General features: G+C 42.8%; 1 protein-coding gene across 3 annotated transcripts in view; it reads right to left on the bottom strand.

Moving 5' to 3' along the window:
• Positions 1-537: 537 nt before the first annotated feature.
• PRICKLE1 (prickle planar cell polarity protein 1) overlaps positions 538-22,555 on the bottom strand; it is a 65,401-nt gene continuing 43,383 nt past the window's right edge. The window contains exons 1-8 of one of the 3 annotated variants that reach the window (XM_088055760.1): positions 15,717-15,789; positions 9,751-9,929; positions 7,501-7,614; positions 6,525-6,662; positions 5,827-6,030; positions 5,148-5,334; positions 4,145-5,008; positions 538-2,769 (exon numbers count right to left, since the gene is read on the bottom strand). In XM_088055760.1, the coding sequence (XP_087911886.1) occupies positions 1,913-2,769; positions 4,145-5,008; positions 5,148-5,334; positions 5,827-6,030; positions 6,525-6,662; positions 7,501-7,614; positions 9,751-9,882 (2,496 nt within the window). In that variant the 5' untranslated portion in view covers positions 9,883-9,929; positions 15,717-15,789 and the 3' untranslated portion in view covers positions 538-1,912. Of the gene's footprint in view, positions 2,770-4,144; positions 5,009-5,147; positions 5,335-5,826; positions 6,031-6,524; positions 6,663-7,500; positions 7,615-9,750; positions 9,930-15,339; positions 15,453-15,716; positions 15,790-22,555 lie in introns of those variants that run through there. The other 2 variants (XM_088055762.1, XM_005519289.3) reach the window with 2 other exon arrangements.

Raw genomic sequence — 22,555 nt, 5'->3', positions numbered from 1 at the left:
TGGTGAGCACCATCTCTGGGAGGAACGGATCTGCTGCTCATTTTACCCTGAAAAATACAAGCAAGTAACTGCTAGTCTGATTACCCTTAGCTGTAGCCTAATTTTCTTTGGTGTAAACCAGTGCTTCCGTTCATTCTGTCCCTTACTTTGTTTCCATACTTCTCTATCCTCAAGGACAAGCTTAGTTACAATTGACAGGTTTTTTTTGTAAGAAGCATCAACTATTTCATTAGTTTCCTTTCTTCAGGTGATCAGAAAGCCAATGGCTTTAGCATTTACTATCTTCATTAGTGGATATTCACTGTTAACAAATTCCTGCTCTTTATTTAAAACAGTGGAAGAAGTTTATTAGAACTTAAAATAGCTCCTGCTCCATATCTGAGTTCAGGACAACTACTGTGATTACCTCCTACTTTATAGTTTTTGCCAGCTTGCCTTCTAGAACCACTCAGTATCTCTCTTCCTTTAGGTAAGCAAAGTTCAGAAGTTATTTTTGGGGAAGAAGGGGGAAAAATAATAAAAAAATCCACATCCACAGAAGTTGCATACTGGTTGTAATGATATATTCCAAGCTTGTGTGGTTTTTACATTTATATAGTTTACATTTTGCTTGACCCATAAATAATACTTGCAAGATTAAGAGGGCCGTAGAGAGTATTTACATAGCCCCACCATGCATACAGAGCTTTTAATACCTAGTAGACAAAATTAAGCTGTTTTGCACTGAACATTTTTCAACTTAAACCCCCTGACTAAAATACAAGCAATATTTCAACCATAACACTGCTGTTAAACCCTTAACAAATCTAGTCTGATATTGTAACAAACTTCAAATCCAGGGATATAAAAATATTCAGATTTTAAAATTTTAACTGTACAATATGTACATTAGTATTTGCACTGTTAAATTATGAATACATTTAAGCCTATGAAATACTACATTATAAATATCAATTTTTTTTTACTTAGAATTGTAGCTAATACATTTTAAAACCTGGATAATGCATGTGAAAAGACACAATTCTGGAGCCTAATCCTTTAAGCCCATATGAAAATATTTGTTACGTAAGTAGATCCATTGACTTAAATGAGGTTACATGCCTGAGCAAAGGACTCCAGCAGTTGTACCTCTCTCACTGCTGAGGGGTGGGGGACATGGCAGAAAAATCATCACCACTCCTTGGCAGCTAAGTCCAATTGCAGAAGCTGAATTAATATCTTCCTTTAAACAGGCATGTAGAAAACCCCAAACCAAAATCAACCACCTCACACTTTCTCAAAAAATTGTAGAGGAAAAACCATGAAAATTAAATGTACAGAACATTCACTGCTGCTTTGGGATTCATCACGGCTCCAAACATTTTGGCTCCCACATTATGACTTTTGCTTTCTTAAGGAGCATTTTCCCAAATAAAAAGAATCCAGTTTTTGTATGGAAACTTGAATGAGGAAGAGTGAGCTTTATCCATGAAGAAAGGGCACAGTATAGAGCCTTCTTGGCAGCAACAGGGAGAAATCAAAGATCACTCTGTGTGTCTATAGCTACAGCACAGGACTAACATTTTTATTTATTCATCTTTGTTGAATCCTCTCAGATAATTCAACGTAGGTGAATAGTGAGCATAAAATAAAATGTCAACAAAAAGTCTGTATTAAAAACTACAGTAACAGTATGTTGACAGCTGAAACACAGTGTGTAAACCTAGCAGTATCTAAGCAGATCATTTGGCGTGGTGACATTTCTGAATGTTACTTCTACAATGTAAACTCTGGCACAGTTATCATTTACAGTGGCAAAGCATTATGAACTTTAGCAACTTGCCTAAGTACAATTATTAATAAAAAAAGATGTGGTTCAAACTGTAGATACAGAATTGACTGGTCCTCCCAATTAAGAAATACTAGTAATTAATTATGATATAATACAATTTTTTCCTTTGTGTCCCCTCTTCTTCTTTGATTTGGTTGTCCTTTGTCCAAACTGAGAACTAGATAACGCAGTAGTTGGACCAGAAAGATCATCTGTATAGTATGGATATCTCAATGACCGTGGCTGTGGAATTGGCTGTCCTAGAAAATATCCTTCCTCTTCAGAATCAGATGATGAGGATGAAGTTGAACACCAGGAGTCATCTTCCTCACCATACAATCCAAAAAACTTATCAACCACCTGATTCCGCAGCGCATAGTCAGACCTGCTATGGGCATATTGTCCGTACAGCTCTGCATTTTGAATATAGGCCCGAAGCTCACGTGAGCTTCTGTTCTGAGTAAATTTTTCATGATCCTGAGGGGAGTAATAACGAAATCTCTCTCTTGGAGAGCATCTTCTTTCTGTGGCCAAATTAAGTGCATTATCTGAACGAGATTTCCTACTTCGTCTGCGATGGTGGGAAGGCCGATTTCCACGCTCTTCAAAATGGTAAACACGCCTACGAGTCCTTTCACTCATTGGAGGCTGACGGATTTCAAGATTCTCATAACTTCCATTGTCAATAACATCATCTGAAAACTTCACTTGTTGTGGTCTAGACTGGGATTTAGATCGTCTCAGTACAGGCACATGCACTGGCTTTTCCTCTGGCAACACTTTTTCCTGACACAACTCTGAGCTCAGACTCTTCAAGGACTCAGTGCTCCGATGGAGCATTGAAGAATTCAGAGTTCCCATGTTGCTCATCTTCTCACAGTCCTCTACCTCCAGTTCTTGGAAAGTTTGCAAAGAGTAGAGAGATGGCCGTGGCTTGCCTTCTCCATCCATTGAAGCCCCTATGGTGGGAATGGAGAAAGGAGGAAAAAGAAAATGAGAGGAGTACCAAAGAGACAAGTATAACAAAATAGGAAATATTTCTTGTCACCAAGTGTTTGTTTCAACTATTACTAAAAAAAGACTCCCTTCATAGTAGAATAAGCTTTGTTTTGACTTAAAACATTTAAGTGTTAGCTCTGATGACCAAAGAATTAGCTATTATGAGCAGAAGTTCAATGGGTTGAAAATTTTGAAGCATACATATAGGTATGCCTTTTAAGAAAAAAGGATTACTTAAAATTATTCTGCAGTCTATGCTTGCCATTCTTGAGGCTAAAATATTTCACATTTCTAGTACTGCCAAATTCATATTCCAGCTGTTGAAATAGGGAAGCCAATCTTACTGCCTTGCAAAGTAGGATCCTTACTCTCAGAAAATCATCAAAAGGATGCTGGCCTGCTGTCCTCTACCTTTGTGTCCACTGACCCTTTATTCCCACAACAACAGCATCACGTGCCCTGTGATGGTCCCAGGTGAAACACCTCCAGGGCCTCCTCCTCCTCCTGTGCCCCCTGAACCAAGCTCCCCTCCTCAGTTCCTTCATTGCTGCTTGGCAAATGCAGCCAGCCTGTGGTTGGGCCTCAGCTAGACAAGGAGCTGCAGTAATTTGGGTTACAGGAGGAAAGGAAAGGAAAGGAGATGATGATCAGACAACTTTTCAAATGGGTCTTAACTGCCAGGTTCGGGCTTTTTGTAGAGAAATAGGAAAGGAAGGCTAGCGCACACTTTATCCCTTTGGTAACTTCAATCACGTTTGACAAGGAGGTTCACAAAAGTGGATTATCAGTTTCCCTTTAGTCAATGGGGAAATATAATCTCACAAATCTATCTGCCTAAGGCTAAGAAGTTTACCATCCTTTCAGATTTTCTATATAGTTTTGCAAGCAAATCAGGAAGTTACCTGAAGTGTTTTGAAGATTATCTTTAATATCATCCTAATACATAAAATGATTATACATAAGGTATGGAAAAACAGTCATTTGCAGTGGTTTGTACATAAAAGTGGTGGTTTGTGCATAATAAATGTGTAGTTGAAGACTGTTCTTATTCTGTTTAACATCAATGTTTGTTTTTTTGTTTGTGTTTTTTTTTGTTTAAAGCCAAAAAAAAGAGAATTCAAAAGGAAAGGAGAAGAATCTAATAGAATTTAGTAGCGAAAACATATCCTGTGAAAGATTATGTGCTTGGTAAAAGCTACTGCCTACTTTACATGCATCACTTGATATGAAAGCTTTTTAAAAATCACCGAAATGAAAACTTTTCATTCAAAATACTCCAACACACATGCTTTTGTTGACCTCTCCATCAAAACCATTCATTTATTTCCCCATTACCTGTTATGTTAGACAGAGCCAAGGAATCCATGGAGTCTCGAACACTTTGTTCTTGCTGTTTCAGGTCAGACAAACATTCGAGTGAACCTCCATACCATGGTGTTTGGTCATGTTTGTATCCTGAGGCCCCATGCTCCATGTCAAGCTCCTGGATTTTCCTGCTGCTGGCAGGGCCTGGGTGGCTGCCATATGCAGAGTCTCCCAAACCATCTTGTGACTGGGCCCAGTACATGTCTGACTGATACTTCTTACTTGCTAGGCTTGGATTATTTTTTTCCAAGTCAAACTTACTCTTGACCATGCTATCAGAAATCCAGTGTTCGCTTGATCTAATGTCTGCTTCAGTGGGTTGCTGGAAGAGGCTTTTATCACCAAACTTCAGAAGAAGCTGAGTCATGTAGTCTTCATGTTCAGCCCATTCTTCAGGGTCTTCAGGCATTTCTTGCTCTACTCTTCCTTTCCAGAAATCTTCATTAACAAAGCCTGCCTCTTCCCTTGAAAGGCTTAAATCATCCAGCTTACGAGAAAGAGTATCATCAGCGTTGTCTGAAAGGCCAGGAAATTTGTAATTGAGGGCTGGCGACAGGAGGAGAGACTGGCGGCACTGGTCGGCTGACCGGCTGCTTTTTCCCATGCGGACACTCCTCCTGGAATCTCTGGATCGAGCCGACTGGAACGCAGAATCAGAAGAGTCGGAGGCATGAACATCCTCTCCCAGGCTGCAGGTTTTTGAACAGTAAATCTGCCCTTGCTTTGGAAGGAAAGGACAGCCAAGCAAAGAGGTCTTGCACTGAGCACAAGAAAAGCAAGTTTCTGTGGCATGCCAGTGCTGTCCATCATAGGTCATCTGAGCATGGTCAACACCTGGAAAGAGAGAAAAAGCAATGCTCTGGGTCTCTCTAAAAAATTACTCAGAGAATTCATACTTCTGGAATGTGAAATCATTTCATAAATTGTCTATTCCCCAAATTTTAAGTTTAATGCTTAAAAAGGACACACTTACCAATGTGTTCCCCACAGGTCTCACAGTATTCTGCATAGAGAGATTCAAAACAGTTACAGCAGAATGGCCGCCCATCCTTCATGATGTACCTCTGTCCACCCAGGATTGTTTCACACTCGAGGCAACAGAAGTGTTTCATGTGCCAGTGGCGACCTTCAGCTTCTGTACACTCATCAGCAAAAATTATCTTTTCAGAGATAAAAAGGATACTTTTAATTAAGTGGCAAAAATCTCACATTGGGAATTAGAGCATATAAAATATCCTAACTCTGCAGTTCAAACACGAAGTTTATTTTTATTTTTCCCCCTTTTGAATACAAGGATAGAAACTACAATCTCCCACAAAAATAAAGAAAAACAGTACAATCTAAAGAAAAAAAAAAAGCAACCTAGGAACTCAACCATCAAAGAAGCTTCTATAAAAGGATCATATTTTGTAATATTTTACAATGTTCAATTCTAACCACAAAGAGGTGTTTGCCTTCTAAATACCATCTTATTGCTTGTAACATTACCATTTTGACAAGAAATTAAATATTCCTTAGCTTTCAAACGCATCTACGCAGCAGACTTGTGACTTCTTAAGTGACTGCATCTGGAGTGAGGAATTTCCAAAGCGATGCAGTTTGTCAACTGAACAACAGGAGTGTAGCTTGGCTGCAAAATGTGAATTATTTACCTCATCGCAGGCTGAACATCGAGGCTTGAGAAGTTCAGCGTGGTGCCTGCCACAGTGAATTTTTCCATCTTGGTAGAAGTAGATAAGGTCAACAAGAAGCTCATTGCATGTAAAGCACACAAAACAGGAGGGATGCCAGCACACACCAGGACCAGCTCTTGAAGCAAAAACTGCAACTTCACCGCCGTTTACTTTTGTACCGCACTAGGAACAAACCCAGAATGTGAACACACTTCCCATCCAAAACTACTAGCTTTTTGCATTTAAACTAAGTTAAAACACCAAACCAAATATGAGATTTTGTTCCAAAATTCTGACAAGGAAAAAATATTATCAGTTTTAGTCTAGATGAACTGCATCTCAATGAACCTTCTGTGACTATAAGTTTATTTTATACTAAATAGCATTTTAAAGTGTATGTCTGCTTTTTATTTGTCATTGCTTTAGTATGAGTCAGCATTAGGGATTTTTTTGAGTAGGAAAATATATCAAAGACTTAGTTCATTCCCAGTAGTATCAAAGGTTACATTTTGCTTAAGCAAGCACTACCTTCCTTCTTCTTCCATGCAGTTTCAAAAATAATCTTTTTTTGTTGTTGTTTTCAGACACAGACAGAGGTAAGTTTAAATTTTAATACTGAGATACTGTAGTTTTACATTATTCAGCCCTGTAGCTAGCCTGTGGCACCAGCGTGTTACCTGCTCACAAACGGCGTGCATCACTGCTCTGGAGAGCAGTTTAATAGTGCCTCGTCCCAGTGCCTCCTTTTTGCGCTGGGAACTGAACATCTGCAGCTCCTTCTTTTCCTCTTCACTTAACGACTGGCAGTATCTCACCTTCCAGTGAAAAAGCAGGAGAACTTACATCAGAGACTGAGCTTTTAATGTAACAGATGAGTAAGTAAGTGCATATATGCAAGGAATTCATCAGGCATGCTGCCAATCATCATTAGACTTTTCCTGCTTGCCTTCTCTACCATCTTAATATTTAGGCAATATGGCATAACACAAAAATAGTGTGGAGAGATTATTTTCCATTACAGGAAAAAACCCACCATGCTAAACTGAGGAGTTGTTTAGGCAAGAAAAAGATTTTTAGAAGCTAACCCAAAATCTGCTGCTAACCTAAAATAATGGAATGAACCTAAATCAGCCATAACACTGTCCTTTAGATTTATGGTTAAGTGCCCACGACTAAGTGTTGCAGTATACACAAGACCTTAAGTACTGACACCCCCGCCCCTTTCCTTACAAAGAGCTTGTTTGTTATTTCCACTTCTACTCCAAATTACACTGCATAACTGAGATGCAAACCTTTTACTATCACAAAGCATCCTTTTTGTGCGCCACAATGCAATTCCAGGAATTTGTAGGTTCCTGGTAATTGGTGGGTGGCTGCAAACACTATAAAACCAACTTGTGTTAAGTTTATTGCAGTGACACCAGCCTCCCTAACAAGCAAAGGCAGTGTCCTTCCAGACAGCTCTTATCTGCACACAAGCCAAGTGGACAGCTGAACAATGGACTCAGTGTACACACTCTGCTGCTTTATGGCTCAGATGCCACTGCAGGCCATGGTTTAGGCTTGTAATAAATACACAGGTAGGTAATTCTCCACGGAAAAGCTGCCAGGGAGACCCAAGCCCTGATGGTGCATCCTCAACTCTGTATTTACCTCGTTATCGTGGGGTGGCAGCTGATAGAGAAGTTGTTTAATCCGATGTTTCTCTCCAGGGCTGTTAACATAAGGAACCTTCTCCTCTGGCAAGCAGGCAAAATACAGCTGGACCTGACCAGGAGAAATGCAGAGTTCAGACCCAGGGACACACAGGCCCCCAGCACTGCCAGTGTCCTTCGGCTACTGTTTTATCTCAGGTCTCATTTACGAAGGAAGAAGAGGTCACGCTACATTAAACTGTGACAGGGTTTGTGCTGAAAATACAAGACCCAGATGAACCAGCTCAGCAAACCTGAATTCTCTGATAAAACTCACACCCAGCTGCTGAATTGCTTTTCTGGAATGCAATTTGCAGTGACAATTAGGGGGGTATCATAAATTATGCACATTTAATGTTCTCATTATTCCCACCCCCTTCAGGGCTGGTCAACAACTGCATGGAAATTCTAAATTTCCCTCTGCAATTTACCACACAAGACATGAAGCTTTCCAGAAAACAGTCACTATATAAACAAATTTAATTTGCTCTCTGCATTTTACACATTGTTGAGACAAAAGCTGTTTTGTAGTCTCCTGCTGATCAGGTTCACCCAAAGCATCAGCTTTCATTGCTTCCATGTGGGCTTTGGTAAGAAGGTGGAAACATCCTTCCCTTGGGAGGAGGCTGTATCCAGCCACATTTCAATCAGATGCAAATTAACCAGGAAATTTTCATGGGATGAATGTTTTTGTATCAGTCTTCACTCCCCTTTTTTTTTTTTTTCAGAAGAATATTATGACAGGAAAGCTGTAATGAACACCATGACAAAGCCCAATGGCAAAAAATATTTTTGTGGAACAGCTACAGATTTATTGTTTTTCCTATGCAGTTTCCAGCTTGTCACGAGGCCTAGGGCTGTAAGAGCTGACTATTGGCAAAAATATTACTTGCCATACAGACTTAAATAATGCTCAGGTCAACAGCTTATTACTGTGCAAGACAGATGAAAAAAAAAAAGGCATTAATCACTCACTTAAGTCAGGAAGGAATCAAAATTATGAGAGACAGGTTGTACAAAACATGACTTGATCTTCATTTAACCAAAATTTAAACAGCTGAAGTCTACTGTGAGCCCACTTGCTACTGACTATATTTCAGGATGCTCCAGAAAAAGATAACATGCAGCAAGAAGTGAAGCTTTAAAAATAGTTAATGCCTTTTTCTCAAGTTTATTGCACTGGTCTCGAAATAAATAATCCTTCTGGGGGAAAAACCCTCCTGCCTTTAGTGGGTTTGGGATAACTGGGATTATGAGGATATTTTAGGGCATTTAATTGTTCTGGCAGAATGTTAGCTCACTGTTTGCCTTAAGGTCTGATTCATCAGGATTCTTATAGATGCTTAAGTAAGTGATAAAAAGAGTCTCCCTAAAAATAGCATGTTATTTGGCATTCCTGCTGACTTGTTACTTTACTCATGATTAGGAAAATCTCTGCATTGCAAAAAAGAGACATCTTCTGCACTTTTTGAAACTATGGACTGTATAAGCTTGCCAGGATTGCTCTGCCTCCTTTAGCAGATGTTGCAAAGCCACCCTGGTTATTTAACACTGAAGTCTTGAGTAATTTCACTTTTACTCCCATTGCCATGTGATGTTACATAAAGAAAGGGAACTGAAGAGAGGGGAAAGGACAGCCCAAACAAACCACAAGTGTCAGCTCCAGACACCATGCAAGAGAAATCCTGGCATGAACAAATGGCAGCCATACAACAATTTAAACAAGCGTAAAATACATTATTACCTGTCACAGTGACTGAACACTTTCATTTATATGCACTGCTGTACCATCCATGTTCTAGATGTCAAACGCCTAATTATTTAAAGAGTCATACAAGTGCAGTGAAATACTTGGCCAGGGAGCACAATGTCATGAGGCATGCAATGAGCTTTAATTTAACCTAATAACTTCTTTCAAAAAGAAAGCAAACTTCTATGCTGCTTTTACTTGGCAATACATACCTCTGCAGAATGTACTTTTTGAAAAACCTTGACTGGGAACTTTTTTGGAACATAAAACTCCTCAGGGCTGAGAACTTTAAGCTCCCTACACACAGCCTCATTGGACAGGAAATAGAAGTGAAAAGTTCTACTTGAATTAAAATTTTATACATTATAAGAATTTAATTAGATTTATAGAGGCAGCATGTCACTTCCTCAGACAGTCCTTACGAGGCTTATTTTTAAAATGCAGAAACACGGTTGGTACCTGCTCTGGTCTGAGGCCTGGGGGGACCCAGGCATATTCCTCCAAGGCACAGCCAGAATCATCATCAGAGGTTGAGCTTCGCTGACACCCAAAAACGAGGTTATTGGCTTTGGGCTCCATCTCCAATGGCATAAGTGTGAAGTGTCAAATATTTCAGCTGCAGCTCATCAAGCAGTGATCTGGAGAAAAAGATTAATAGAGCTTTAATGGATTTGAACATGAACAACTAATTATCAGTATAAATGATCTTACAACAGTTTAGTATTCCTTGTGTTGCCCCGAACAATAAATTAGTGAAGCTTCATTACAACTTGCTACAAGCAATTCAAAAGTGATCAAAAAAGTGACAAAAATAAAACTATTGAAAAAAAAAAAAAGCCCAAAACAGAAACCCAGGCACAGATGACCACTTTTGGCAAACACTATGTATTTCAGTATTAACACCTGCCACCTTTTACAGTTCTGCTTCCTTCACATCACAGGATATATATATATATATATATATATATATATATATTGAGGTAAATCTAGGAAAGACTCATTGACCAGATACTAACAACAGGAATGACACAAGCTCTTCCTGAAGTCATTACTACCACTAACCTAGTAAAACAAAAGACATGACAAACACTTGTCAAAAACTCAAGAAAATAAGGGGGAAAGACAATTGTGCAAGTAGCATCCTGCTGGATGGCAGGCACAGAGCACCAAGCATCTGCTGGATTCCTCTGAGAACTTTGGTTTGTAAGGGAGCGGAAGGGCGTTGGCCCTGTTAAATATGTGAAATCCAATTATGCCAGATTAGTCTCTGCAAAATACATCATGATTGTTCTGTCAATTTAAAACCTTACAGGGAGATGGTTTTGTTGATTCATGAAGCCTGCAAAGCTTAATATCAGTGGGGTTGTTTTGAGTCCCAACTGGCAAAGAAGGCTCTTACCAAGATCCACAGCAGTCTGCAGTAAAAAGCTTAGCAAGATATATTTTTTGTATTACTTCTAGCAGAAGTTCTTAGGAAATTCAGATGAGACATTTCAATGAAATACAGTTAACCAAAATCACAGTGGATTTGTCCTAACATGACAGATATCCTGACCACTTGGGGTAGGACAAGCTTGTTCTTACAGTACCATGTTACACCTGAGCTGTGCCTTCCCTGTTTTAGGACATTCTTTCACCTGTTTATCTAAACACAGATGCAATTTTGTTTACAAAGTTTTCTACATCCAACCTGTAGAAAATTTTATTCTCCTTGACGTAAATTTTGCTGGTGGGTCTAACGAGAGGAGCAATCTAAAAACTTCTAGTGGATCCTACATTACATTTCCAGTCTCACCATCACTGTTTGAGAGAAAACAAGTTGTTCCTAGATCGCAGCTGGAAGATTTAAGACTGCTTACCCAAATATTCTGCTGGTTACTCAACTGGAGTTTCTCCTTCAACCTGGTTAATTCCAGGTTCTGAAAATTCAGCACATAAACCCAAACCTGCTTCATAAAAAGTAGCCATATGTATCCAAAAGCTACAAACTCAGAGAAATTATAATATCCAGTATATAGTCTTATCTAGCCCTATTTTCAATATGTCTGTACATTCCCGCAGCCCATAAAAAGAGATGGGATTACTTAACTCTTTCACTGGGCTAGTGGTCCAAAAAATTAGGTTGTTTAACTTCAAAACTTCTGGTTCAAAAACCCACACACTATTTTTGGTGCACTGCTAAGATGCCAACACACTTCATAGCTGCACTGTAACAGAAGATTAATTTAATATTTGATGGGGCAAGCAAACCTGCCAACTTCCCCGCTGAGAACAGGCTATTTCTGGAAAGCTGGTGAGCTGTCAGGCACATGTCTGAAATCATACTCAAGCTGAAGAACTAAAGGTTAGCACAACAGCTTCCGAGATTAACATCACCATATTACAATCTTCCTCAAGGAAGATAAGTATAATCAAACTCAACTGTAAAAAGCTCAGTCCTATATATGTAAAATAGAAAGACAGGCTTCCTGGTACATACTGTATCCCTTGAATTAGCTGCTCTCAGAAACAAATGATAAGGAATACAGAACTGTTTCCTCTTCCCACTTACTGGTGGAAGTAAAGTCATGCATCAGGCATATTTTTGTTATTGTTTGCATAAAACTGGGGTGTGAGGATTGAGTGACAAAGGAATAACGTGATGCAGTTAGGAAATCACTCTAGGAAAAAAAGGCAACAACGTTCACTGTTGCTGATGGATAGGGATGCTCACTTTGGCAACTTGTGTCACACATCACCTATATCCAAGTAATTCTTAAATTATCAAACTCTAATGACTGTATTATGAATAGAGTCATTAGGAATATTGTCGAGAAGCTGAATTTCTTCCAAGATGACCTTAGCAGCAGATGAACTATTTTTCCATTTCCTTTCAGAAAGGGGCAGATGCCTGGTTTGCAATAATGTGCCACTCACTGACACCTAAGCTGGTATTTCCAATCCTTAGGGCATTGAAAGAACTTGTATTGGTCAAATGGTTCCATTTCAAGAACTGACTCCGGCCCAAAATCCCAGGAATAAAAGGAGTCAGTAGGATAAACATCTTTGACAGTATTTCATTAGGCAGCACAACCTCAACCACATCCCACAGAAAGAAGATTTGATAATTAAGGCAGAGACAGGTTCAGCTCTGGTAGTGCCTGGGCACTAGAGCAGAGTGTACTCCTGCCTTGTTATCACAACACCCAACACTCACAAGCACACCGAGTAACTGAGTAATAATTCACACTGATTGTTCAAAACCCTCTCTCCACAAGATCGAAGATCAACTTCTCCAATTTCTCTTGAAAGACAAGGAGACAACCCAAAATCTGAATGCATGATGACTTACTAACTTTTCCGAGTATTTTGGACACTAAGGCTACATACTACTCTCACAGTGAAAAAGCAGCACTGGGAAACGTCAGGATATTAAGCACAGCAAAGGTACATAAGTGTAGGAGTGTTGCCTAATTCCGAAGGAAGAGAAGGCACTGTTATGAGAGACAAAGCTTTTCTGCAGAGACTGGTCCTGCCTGCACCTCCTCTGACACATCCATTTCAGAAAGCACACACACCAGCTCCAACAAGAGGAAACTACAGACCCACAGGTCCAGTTTCCAGTCATACAGGGCAGTTTATAAGTTTGGCTGATAGGGAATGAATGAAAAATATATCTTGCCTCCAAATGTAATTTACAATCAGAGTTCTCCTTCCCAGATAAGGTGATTAGAAATGTTCAAAGCAAGGTCCACAAAGCTCAATGAACTGAGCTTAGGACAGCTCAAAGGACATCATTCACTTTAAAGGAAAAATGCTTCCATAGGGCAAATGTGAAGCTGGCTATAAAATGATTGACAATACACCAGATATAAATAAAGCCACATCACAAATACTGTATGGTTGCTGAGAACAAGGTTTCTAATCCAGCCTGTGTTAACAGCAGGCTATCTGAAGAACTATTTTAGCAATTGCTTGTTTAGGAGTTCTTCTTCCTCTCCCGTTAAAGTGTAATTTGGTTTGCATTTTAAAACTACAGGGTTCTTCCTCCCTGCCCCCCAGCCTCCCTCATCCTTCAAAGTGATCTGTTTAAAATGATTACATCCTAAGGAGGATTCAAATGAATATAAACAACAGCTGAAAAAATAAGTGCTTTCCAAGGGATGACTAGAAAGGTGGTCTTTACTCCTGCCGTGACACCTACAAAACACAGCAAGGATGTGTTGTTTTGATTTGCCTTCCTTAAAGTCCATGGAACATTTTGAGGTTTCAGCTCTGTTTAAATACTGCCTCTCTAAAAAGGCTTTATAGCCTACAAGGAGGTTTTTCACTGGCAGGTTGACAACTATGAATAACATAATTGAGTTACACAGCTAAATTTGATTTGAAAAGAAAAGCAATTACTTTGTTTTTTTCCACCGATGAATTAAAACAGTCATATGACAAATTCCTTAGAGGCAAAGACAAACTACACTCCTAATTACAAAGCTATGGGTACACAAAATACTGGGATATCAAACTTAGAAGAAAGTTGTTGCTGAAGCCCACATGAAGGTTATCCCCATGCTAGGATTTCCAGCTCATTGATTATGTTCCCCCTGACCAGATAGAAGAGGTCATGATTTGTAAGCGAAGTTAGACAAACATCTCCTTGCCCACCCCCTGCTGTTTTACTCCGTCCTGCAGGGCAAATTGTTTTAACAACTTTTTTGTTAGAAGGCTTGTTAACAAGGCTATAGGGGATACAAGATGCATATCACATGCATCCATTCACAATGAAGGCTCAACGACTTAAGATTAGCATGGTCAGCCCATTCACCTGCTTATTTAATCTCTGGTGCAAGATAACTACATTAGAAGAGGAAGGGCGCAATACAACAGCAATAAACTCCCATGAAGTAACTATTATTAATTAAAAGCCTATTTCCAACATGCATTACGCTCATGATCAGGAAGTCCCATTCTCTAGCTACAGTACAAATTACATATTTGCAGTGAGCTCCATAGCTTTCTGTGTGGAAAATCTGGATCCAGACCTGATAAGGTGCATCAGCACCAGCACACAGCTGCTGGCCCCTTTTGAGTAATGAACTACCCAGAGCAGTCAGGAAGGAACAGAGCCAGTCTACTTGTTCATTCAAAAGACTTCTAGATGGACCCTAGAAGAACTGTTATCCTTTTTTGTTAGCCAGTATACAAGGACTAACAGAGGAGCTAACTGCTTTCCTCTAGCATCCTAGCGCAAAGATCACTCTTCCAACTGGAAGTCAGACCATCCTTCTTAGGCTATCTTCTTTTGACCAGCTGTACTGCAAAGGCAGGCTACCTGCATTTAGCAAAAGGAGGAAGCCCCGTGACAAAGCATCGTTCCATGCCTACACATCTGATTTGGCCGTGTTATCCTTGGCTCTGCACATCGCTGATGGAAACTCAAGCACACACTGCAATGAGGCAAGACCCAAACCTCCAGCCGAAAAAGAGGTATTCTCACGGACACTCCCCCCACCCCTTTAGGAGGGTGTACATATTTAGAAAGAAGGAAATCTTGCCTTTTACAGTCTCCCATTGATTTTTTAAATTCTATTTTAAACAGCAGCCAGACTTTACTCCAATGTACACATATACTCAGGTTTCACCCCATCACCTGTTGGCTGTCGAACAACACCCTTCTTTGTTAGGGCTCACAGCCCTCATTTGAGACAAGTTTCCAGAGAAAACACTTGAAGAAAGTGTTCAATAAGTCACAAGACAGGAACTGTAAAAAAAACCAGTAAAGTAAAAAAATTTTGCGCCCAGCCCCGAGCACGCTGACAGCCCCGCGCCCTCATCTCTGAGGAGCCGGGACGGTGCCTTCCTCATCAGGCAGAGATCGATCCCTGAAGGGCGGATGGGGGGTTTTCCATCCTGACCAAGTTTCAGGGACGTTAAGGTGGCTCAGAGGCAGCCCCAGTCCCCCGGGTCCCCCCGCTCTGGAGCCGGATGCGCAAAGGCACCGGTACCCACCCGTCTACTCTGCCCCTCCGGCGGAGCTGCCGCGAGGGAGAGCGGATACGAGTTACCGCAAATTACCTCTGTGCGGCACCGGAACAGCGGCCAGGCTGCTGGCGGAGCCGGGGAGGCGGCAGGAGAGGCGATGCCGGCTGCAGACCGGACCCGCGTCCCGCCGCGGCAGCCTCACGGCGAGCCCGGGGCCGCACAGGGCCGCACACCCGGACCGGCTCCGGCAGCTCCCTCCCGTCCCGGCCAGGCCCGCAGCAGCGGCCAGCGCCAGGCACGGCGGGGGCTCCTCCAGCCGGGCGCCGCCGCTTCCTTTCCCCGTCCCGGCTGCTGGCAGCGCAGCGGGAGCGATACCTGCGCCGCCCCCCGTCCCCTCCCGCGGGGCGGCGAAGCCGGGGCTCCCCAGCGCTCCTCCCCGAACTCGCCCCGCACCGGCGAGCGCCCCTCACCGCTCTTCCGTCGGGCGGCGGGAGGAATCTCTGCCACCGGCGATCTTCGTTCAAAGTGCTGCCCAAGGCGGGGGAAGGAGTGTGGGAAGGGGGAACGTCTCCTGCCACCGCCCCCGAGGCAGGAAGGGTCGCCGTCCCGGCCGCCTGCCCACCCAGGGGACCGAGCGACTTGTAGAAGCAATAAATTCTGCGCTCGGGACACGACGGACACACGGTTCGGCGACCGTGCTTTTGTTGGTGTTTACGCCCGAAATAGATTTCCCACCCCACCCTGGACGCGCAGACCCGGGCTGACCCGGCCCGGCCCGGCCACCGCCGCTCCGCGCAGCCGGACGGGAAGGACTCGGTTCAGGACGGGAAAACATTTGTTCTAGGTCTCTGCACGTGAATGATAAAAATATAATAAAGATAATAAACCCTATCTGAAGCCGGGGATCTCAGCGAGCAGCCGTCCATCACTGCTTCCCTTGGCACATTCCAAGTGGGAAAGAGGCGTCCGACCCCAGCTTAGGCACAGAGAAGTAGCGCCGGGGCATTTTCTAAGAGGCTGCCAGCCCCCGCTTTACCACTGCCCCCACCCCCGCAGGCATAAAAAGCCCTGAGAGGCGGGCGGTTCGGCTTCAAAGGCAGCCGGACGGCTTCCCCCCGGCACCGCCAACGTAACCGTGAACACCGCGGTCAAATTTCCTCTTCCCTCCCGCTCTTTGTCTCCCTGGGGAAGTCATTATCAAAGGGAATTTATTCGCGCTGCATCTCGGGCTCAGAGCGGCAGCACTCACAGCCCCGACACGGCTGCGAGGGACACGGCCACCCAGCCCCCTCGCTCCCCGTCCCTCGCTCCCCGCCGAGGGCCCGCGGCCCAGGGCGGCTTATCTGCCCGGGCCCGGCGACGAGGCGCTTCTCAGACACTTATCGCTTCCCCCAGGAACCGAATTTGCATGGGTTTAAATTCACTTCTGCAGATTTGAATGGCTTCGGCCGCCGGGCGCTGAAGGAAGCCGGCCCTGTCGGGCAGGGCGCGGGCTGAGGTGCTCAGAGCAGCGTCCTTGTCCTCAGCCTGGCACCCCCTCCCCAGGGGCTGCCCTCGGCACGGTCTCATGGCGAGCCGGGAGAAGCCTCCACAACTCCTCCTGTGGGCTGGTTCCCCACCGCTAGGAGCAGGCAGCCAGTCCGGCCCAGGGACCAGGACCAGCGCCGGGCTAGCTGATCCCGGGAGGCACAGCCCATCCTGGGCCAAGGACGCTACTACAGCCGGTCCCCAGACCAAGGCAGGAGATGTGCCCAGAGACACGACCATTACACCTGGAACCGCGGCGGAATGCAGAAGGGCCCGCGCAGCCACAGGGAATCAAAGCTGCAGTCTGTGGCTCCTGCGGCAGGAAAAAACCTGCTAAACTCCAGCAAACTAACCAGCTCTCATCCTTCCACACCCCATCTCACTTCCACAAGCAGTTTCTCTGGTTGTACTGCCTCCATTCTTAAACAGCTTGGTCGTTTTGAGGTCAAAATTGGCGTATCACTTGGATAAACCGGCGATTTTGTCAGAGCTTTTGTGAGTGCTGGCTTTTTCAGACCCAGACTGTTCCTATGCTGGTTGTTGGACTGAGCAGACCCCATCTGGCGGCCAGCTGAACATCTGCCAGCTCCGTTCATCATTAATCAAAAATGGAAATGTCAGGAATAATGTTTATTCTCCCCCACTACATGATTGAATAAATACCAACAATTTGCATATATTGTCTACTCCTTTTCCAGAAGTGCCTGACATTTTCTCAGCAGCTTCCCCACACTGAGGGCTCAATGCCTCTGCACAGCAAATTGCAAAAATGAGACTCTCCTTTGGGAACTTCTGCAGCACAACCAGCTCATAGGCTGCAGATAAGTTTGTCAAGTTTTGTGACCAAGAGTCTACTGAAGCCAAAGAAGATATGTTCACTTACTTTGCTGGAAAATCAAGATGTCCCCCATTTTGCTAATGCTTTCCTTGACACTGAAGTGTCAGAGGGTGTACAGAGATGGCTGGATACATGGCTCTTATTTTTTTCCTGGCCTTTTGTGACTTGAGCACAGAAACTACTATATTGTTCTGGACAATGCACTTATACATTATCAGGCCAAAGGCAACTATTGTGATCTTCTAGTCTGAACTAATGTGGTCGTAAGATCTTCCTACATTTCCTGTCTATGTAAACAAAACATTTTATCTTGATTTAAAAGTACCAGTAATGAAAAACCCACTGCAGCTTCTGTTAAATTAATCTAATCCATCTACAGCCCTTGTCAAATTATTTCAGGTAGTCAGTTATCTTAACATTATTTTTTTTTCTTTTTTTTTTCATTTCAGATTGCTGTGTTTCAGAGCTCAAACACTCGATTCTAGGTACCCTTGAATGTTAGGCTAAAGAAACAGCTATCGTAACTCCCCTTAGGCATTTGCAAATTGTGAAAGTCATTCCTGAACTACCTCCTTTGATTTCAGCTGCTTCCACAAGAACAAAATGGTATGATTTCTTCTTTATTTTCACACAGTAAATATGACAGCATACATACTCATTATGCGAAGCACAAACTATGCCACAGAAGTTGCCTTAAAAAAAAAAACAAAACCAAAACGCTAAAAAGGCACAAAGTGACTCGCCCTTTACAGAATGTACATCATCCTTGACTGTGTCTGGGAAGAGTGAATCCTTCAAATAACCAAATGCTTCAAGGGACCTGTAATGGATATGGAACCTTTTGCCCTAAGGTAGTAGCACAAATTCAGTCTAGGTAACAACTTTCTCGTACTACTGACCAGGCCAAGGATATTCTCTGGCCAGTAAGAAATTTGCTGAGTTGTCAGTGTGGTTTCCCCATCCCAAATTAGCCAGATCAGGGAATATCCCCTGAGATAACACTGGTAATTGCTACCTTTGTTGGCAGTCACAGAAGAGAGACCAAGCAGCAGAAAACAAATTAACCTCTTGTGTTTCAGAGGCAGCTTGTCTAGGTAGGACAGTGGCACAACACCCACTTCTCAAGTTCTGTGGATAAACAGAGGAGTTCACCATCTACATCATCACCCTTTAATGATCAACACCTCCATCCTAAGACATTTAATTAAGTATCATCTCATGCGTTAATTTAAAATAAAAAGTCACAATTCATCTATGAAAGGTGAAAGCATGCAGAAAGGTGAACAGAAACTAGAACAAAAACAACAACAAAAAATTCAGTAATGATTCTTTCAGAGAAATCAATGAAAAAACTCCCCCAAATAACCCAGGCTTTGTATTTTTAAATAAAGCAGGAAAGGTTTTCCTTGTATCTGACAGCACAGGAAGAGTCCATGGAGCAGGAGTCAGAACTGCTCCCCAAGCAGTGGTTATGCACAAGTCAAAGCAATGTCTGATGAAGACAGGTATGCCCTTCAGGAATTTTAGGGACGATGACTCGACCATGTATGGTCCTGCCTGAAGGCTACAGCATAGGGAACTCTAGGATGCATTACAGCACCAAGGTCTCTTCCACCCCCTGTGGCCCTGGGCCTATGCCCCAAGGGAACAAAAAGACCAGAATAAGGAAAGCAATTTCATCATGATCTGAAATGATCTACTGGAAAACCCAACTCACAGAAGAATACCGATCTAATTCCCTAGACCTGCCAGTGTTGGCACAAGAAAAAACCATGCCTGATTCCTGTGAGGCTGGAAAAACTAGCTGTTTGCACACACTTGCTTAGCTGGTGTTCAAAAATGGCCTGACTTCCAAGAGCACTTTAAGCATGTTTGCCTTTGTGTATTCAGAAACCCCCAATGGACATCCACCTGCACCTCTAGGCACTGAAGTGCCTTGCCAAACCCAGCCCTAGGTTTCCTCTCACAGGTTATGAGTGTGGAAGTATGCCTTCATAGATGGGAACAGTTTGCACAATTTTATCACTATTGACAGTCACCAGGAGACACCCGACACATGGGATGTCCTTGAAGTGAAGCACAAACCTGGAAGGACCCCAGTGAGCCACCAGGCAAAGGCCACCCTGCACTTACAGGCACAGGTGAAACTTCTCCCTGTTCAACCCTGCTTCCTCCTGCCCCCCCAAATCGGGGAGTTTGGCACCAACAGTGGATCACCATGTGCTGCTGGGAGCAGAGGCAAAACAGGGGTGTTACCAATGTATTGAGGCCTCTGAGCTGTGCCACTGACTGGCGTCTTCCTTATTTTCTTTTTTGAGGTTGCAGAGAAAGGGTGTGGAGGCAGCATCTCACGACTTCTCAAGGCTCCAAAGTCTGACTCTTTGCCAATCTTTAAATAATGTTTTAAAATAACATTTAGATAACATTTAAGATCCAGAGAAAAGCACCTCTGTGGGAGACATACATGTAAAACACAAGAGATGACATGCAGTAAAGAGATACGGGGATTAAATGGAACCGTGTGTGTGAAATGCAACAAGTTAAAAATACAAGAATAAGATGACTTTTGGCCAGCAAGGCTTTGTGATTCCCAGTCATCTTAACAGCCTGTCCTCTCTCTGCCTGCCTCAGTCAATACACCCAATGGCAATACTGACATCAGGTAACAGATCAGGAAACAATCAAGTAGCACTAAACTTATAATAAAAATAATAATAATAGCTCATTTTTATTTTCACCTGTCAATGGTACATAGATCTGCTGAGGCATCAAGCAATCAGGCATCAAGGTGGGAAACAATGACTACTGCTTGCTTTGGAGAGCTACACCAGCTATAAACAGCCTGAGGATTGGCTGGCATAAGCTGCTGTGTGTTGGGAATGCTTGACTAAGAGGTTTATTTTACTTCCTTTCCTTAATGCTCTCAGAGTTGAAGACCAACACACCTTCTAAAACCACGATCCTACTTTGCTTCAGCAGCAAAGAATTAAAATTTCATTAAAATGCCCTTCCTTGTCAGATCGGGCTAGGACTTGCTCCTGAACCAACAGGTCTGTTGCTGTATCTGGAAACTCTTAACCCCACAGGCTCCTCTGAAGACAGCAATCTTTGATTTTATCATAATTGGCTCGGTGCAGCCCACATTCATACAGGGCACAAGAAAACACCCAGGTGCCCACTGCAACCAGCAGCTGTGGGGTGTGAGTGGGGCTCCCCTAGCACACCAGCACCCTTGGATAGAGACAGTGCCCTGTTCCCAGGCTGCAGGAGGCACAGCAAAGTGCACAGCAACAAGGGGCGCCTGCAGTGCTTTGCCAGTGGCAGGGGCTGGCACAGCTGGAATCGCCGCCTGGGTTTTTAATAACACCCCAGCACAAACACCATTATGCAGTGGGGAAGGTGTCACAGAGCTCGTGATAATGTGCTGTGTGCTTATTGAGGGAATTTCAGTCAAGTACTGTGCCAAATATAGCATTGTGCCTGTGCAGATGGTGAATGTCATCTTCTCTGTGTCAAGCTCTGCTCCCAGGCCTTGCCTTCGAAGAACTCCTCACCATTTATCTAAATTGGTTTAGATTAAAAAAGGTAATGGTATGAACTCTGTGGGTCTTCTGCTGTGGTCAACATTCATACATGGAGACAAAGGGACATTTAACCCAAGAGCTGGCACCCATTAATACTATAATAACAAAAATAATACAGTTCTACACTGCTGTTTTCCACAAGCTATATGTACAGCACACTACAAATACAAGGAAGAGGACAATACTTATATTAACTATTATTTTATTTTACCAAATTAATGTCACAGGTCAACCTCAAGGCAGACAGTGAAGCAAGAAGGATGCAAAAATGTCAGGTGCATAATGAGATACATTACACCTTTATTAGCTTTCCTTATTACAGCAGCTGCAAGAGACACTAACTGATTGATGAGCTGCCAAGACTGAAGACCATGAAACTCTAACAAAAGGCATCACCAAAATATGATAAGTATTTCAGTATTTTGCATAGAAAGATCAATGGCTAAATAATTCTCTGAGCCAGGTGAGCCTGGGAACAGTCCTCTCACTTCTTGCTCAGCAAACAAAGGTGGACAGGGTTCTACCTCACCAAAGGTTTGCTGTTCTTCTATCCAGTCTGCCACTACTGTTACTGTAGTTTGATTTGTGTAAGGTTTCTTTTTCCTCACACTTAAAAAGGCTTGGAGCGGGCTAGGCAGCAGCCAAATGACACCCTGACTTGAGAACTAACACTTAGTTTTGCAATGTGTTGCCTTAAAATAGAAATGATACTTGTATTTCTCTTTCTCTTATGCTCTCTGACACTGAAATTTCTTAAAAAGGGAAGAAACAAAGTCACCCACGAAAATTAAGTTCCTTCAATGAGAGTCACAAAGGTTTTACTCCCATGTCTTTCTTAAATGCACTGTGAAACTCCATATGCTGGCATTTTGGTAAAAAATTAAAAAATAAAAAAATATCTTGGTTCCCAATGGAAGCACTGCAATGTACCCCACTACTCCAAAATGGGCAACAAACCATCCCCCATTTACATGTCTGGGCAAATAAAAATCAGTGTTAAGGGGCTTTTACCCTTAGTACAAACTTTACCTCATAACATGAATGTATGACAAAATAAGGTGTGGGGTAAAGATGGATGGTTTTTCCTGGGGGTGGGGGGCAATGGGACAACTGAGCACATTTTTTGGGAAACCCAAAGAGGCTTTCTGCTTAACAGAGTGAAAAATGCTGATCTAGAGGTTACATACTTTTCTTTCTCCCCTCTCCTTTTTTTTTTTTTTGTTTTTCTCTCCTGTAAGCATGATTAGTTTTTCCTCTGCTGGTTTAGCTCCCAGAACTGGTTTAATGCAGGATGAGTTGAGTCCGGCTGTCAGTGTTAGGAATGGAACAGGAGGAACACCGAGAGGGATGGTCCCACTCC

Source organism: Pseudopodoces humilis, chromosome 5 (assembly GCF_049639895.1).
Source record: "Pseudopodoces humilis isolate 2021_Gansu_Grassland_sample_001 chromosome 5, ASM4963989v1, whole genome shotgun sequence".
NCBI classification, from domain to species: Eukaryota; Metazoa; Chordata; class Aves; order Passeriformes; family Paridae; genus Pseudopodoces; species Pseudopodoces humilis.
This window is presented reverse-complemented; position numbering and strand designations above follow the sequence as displayed.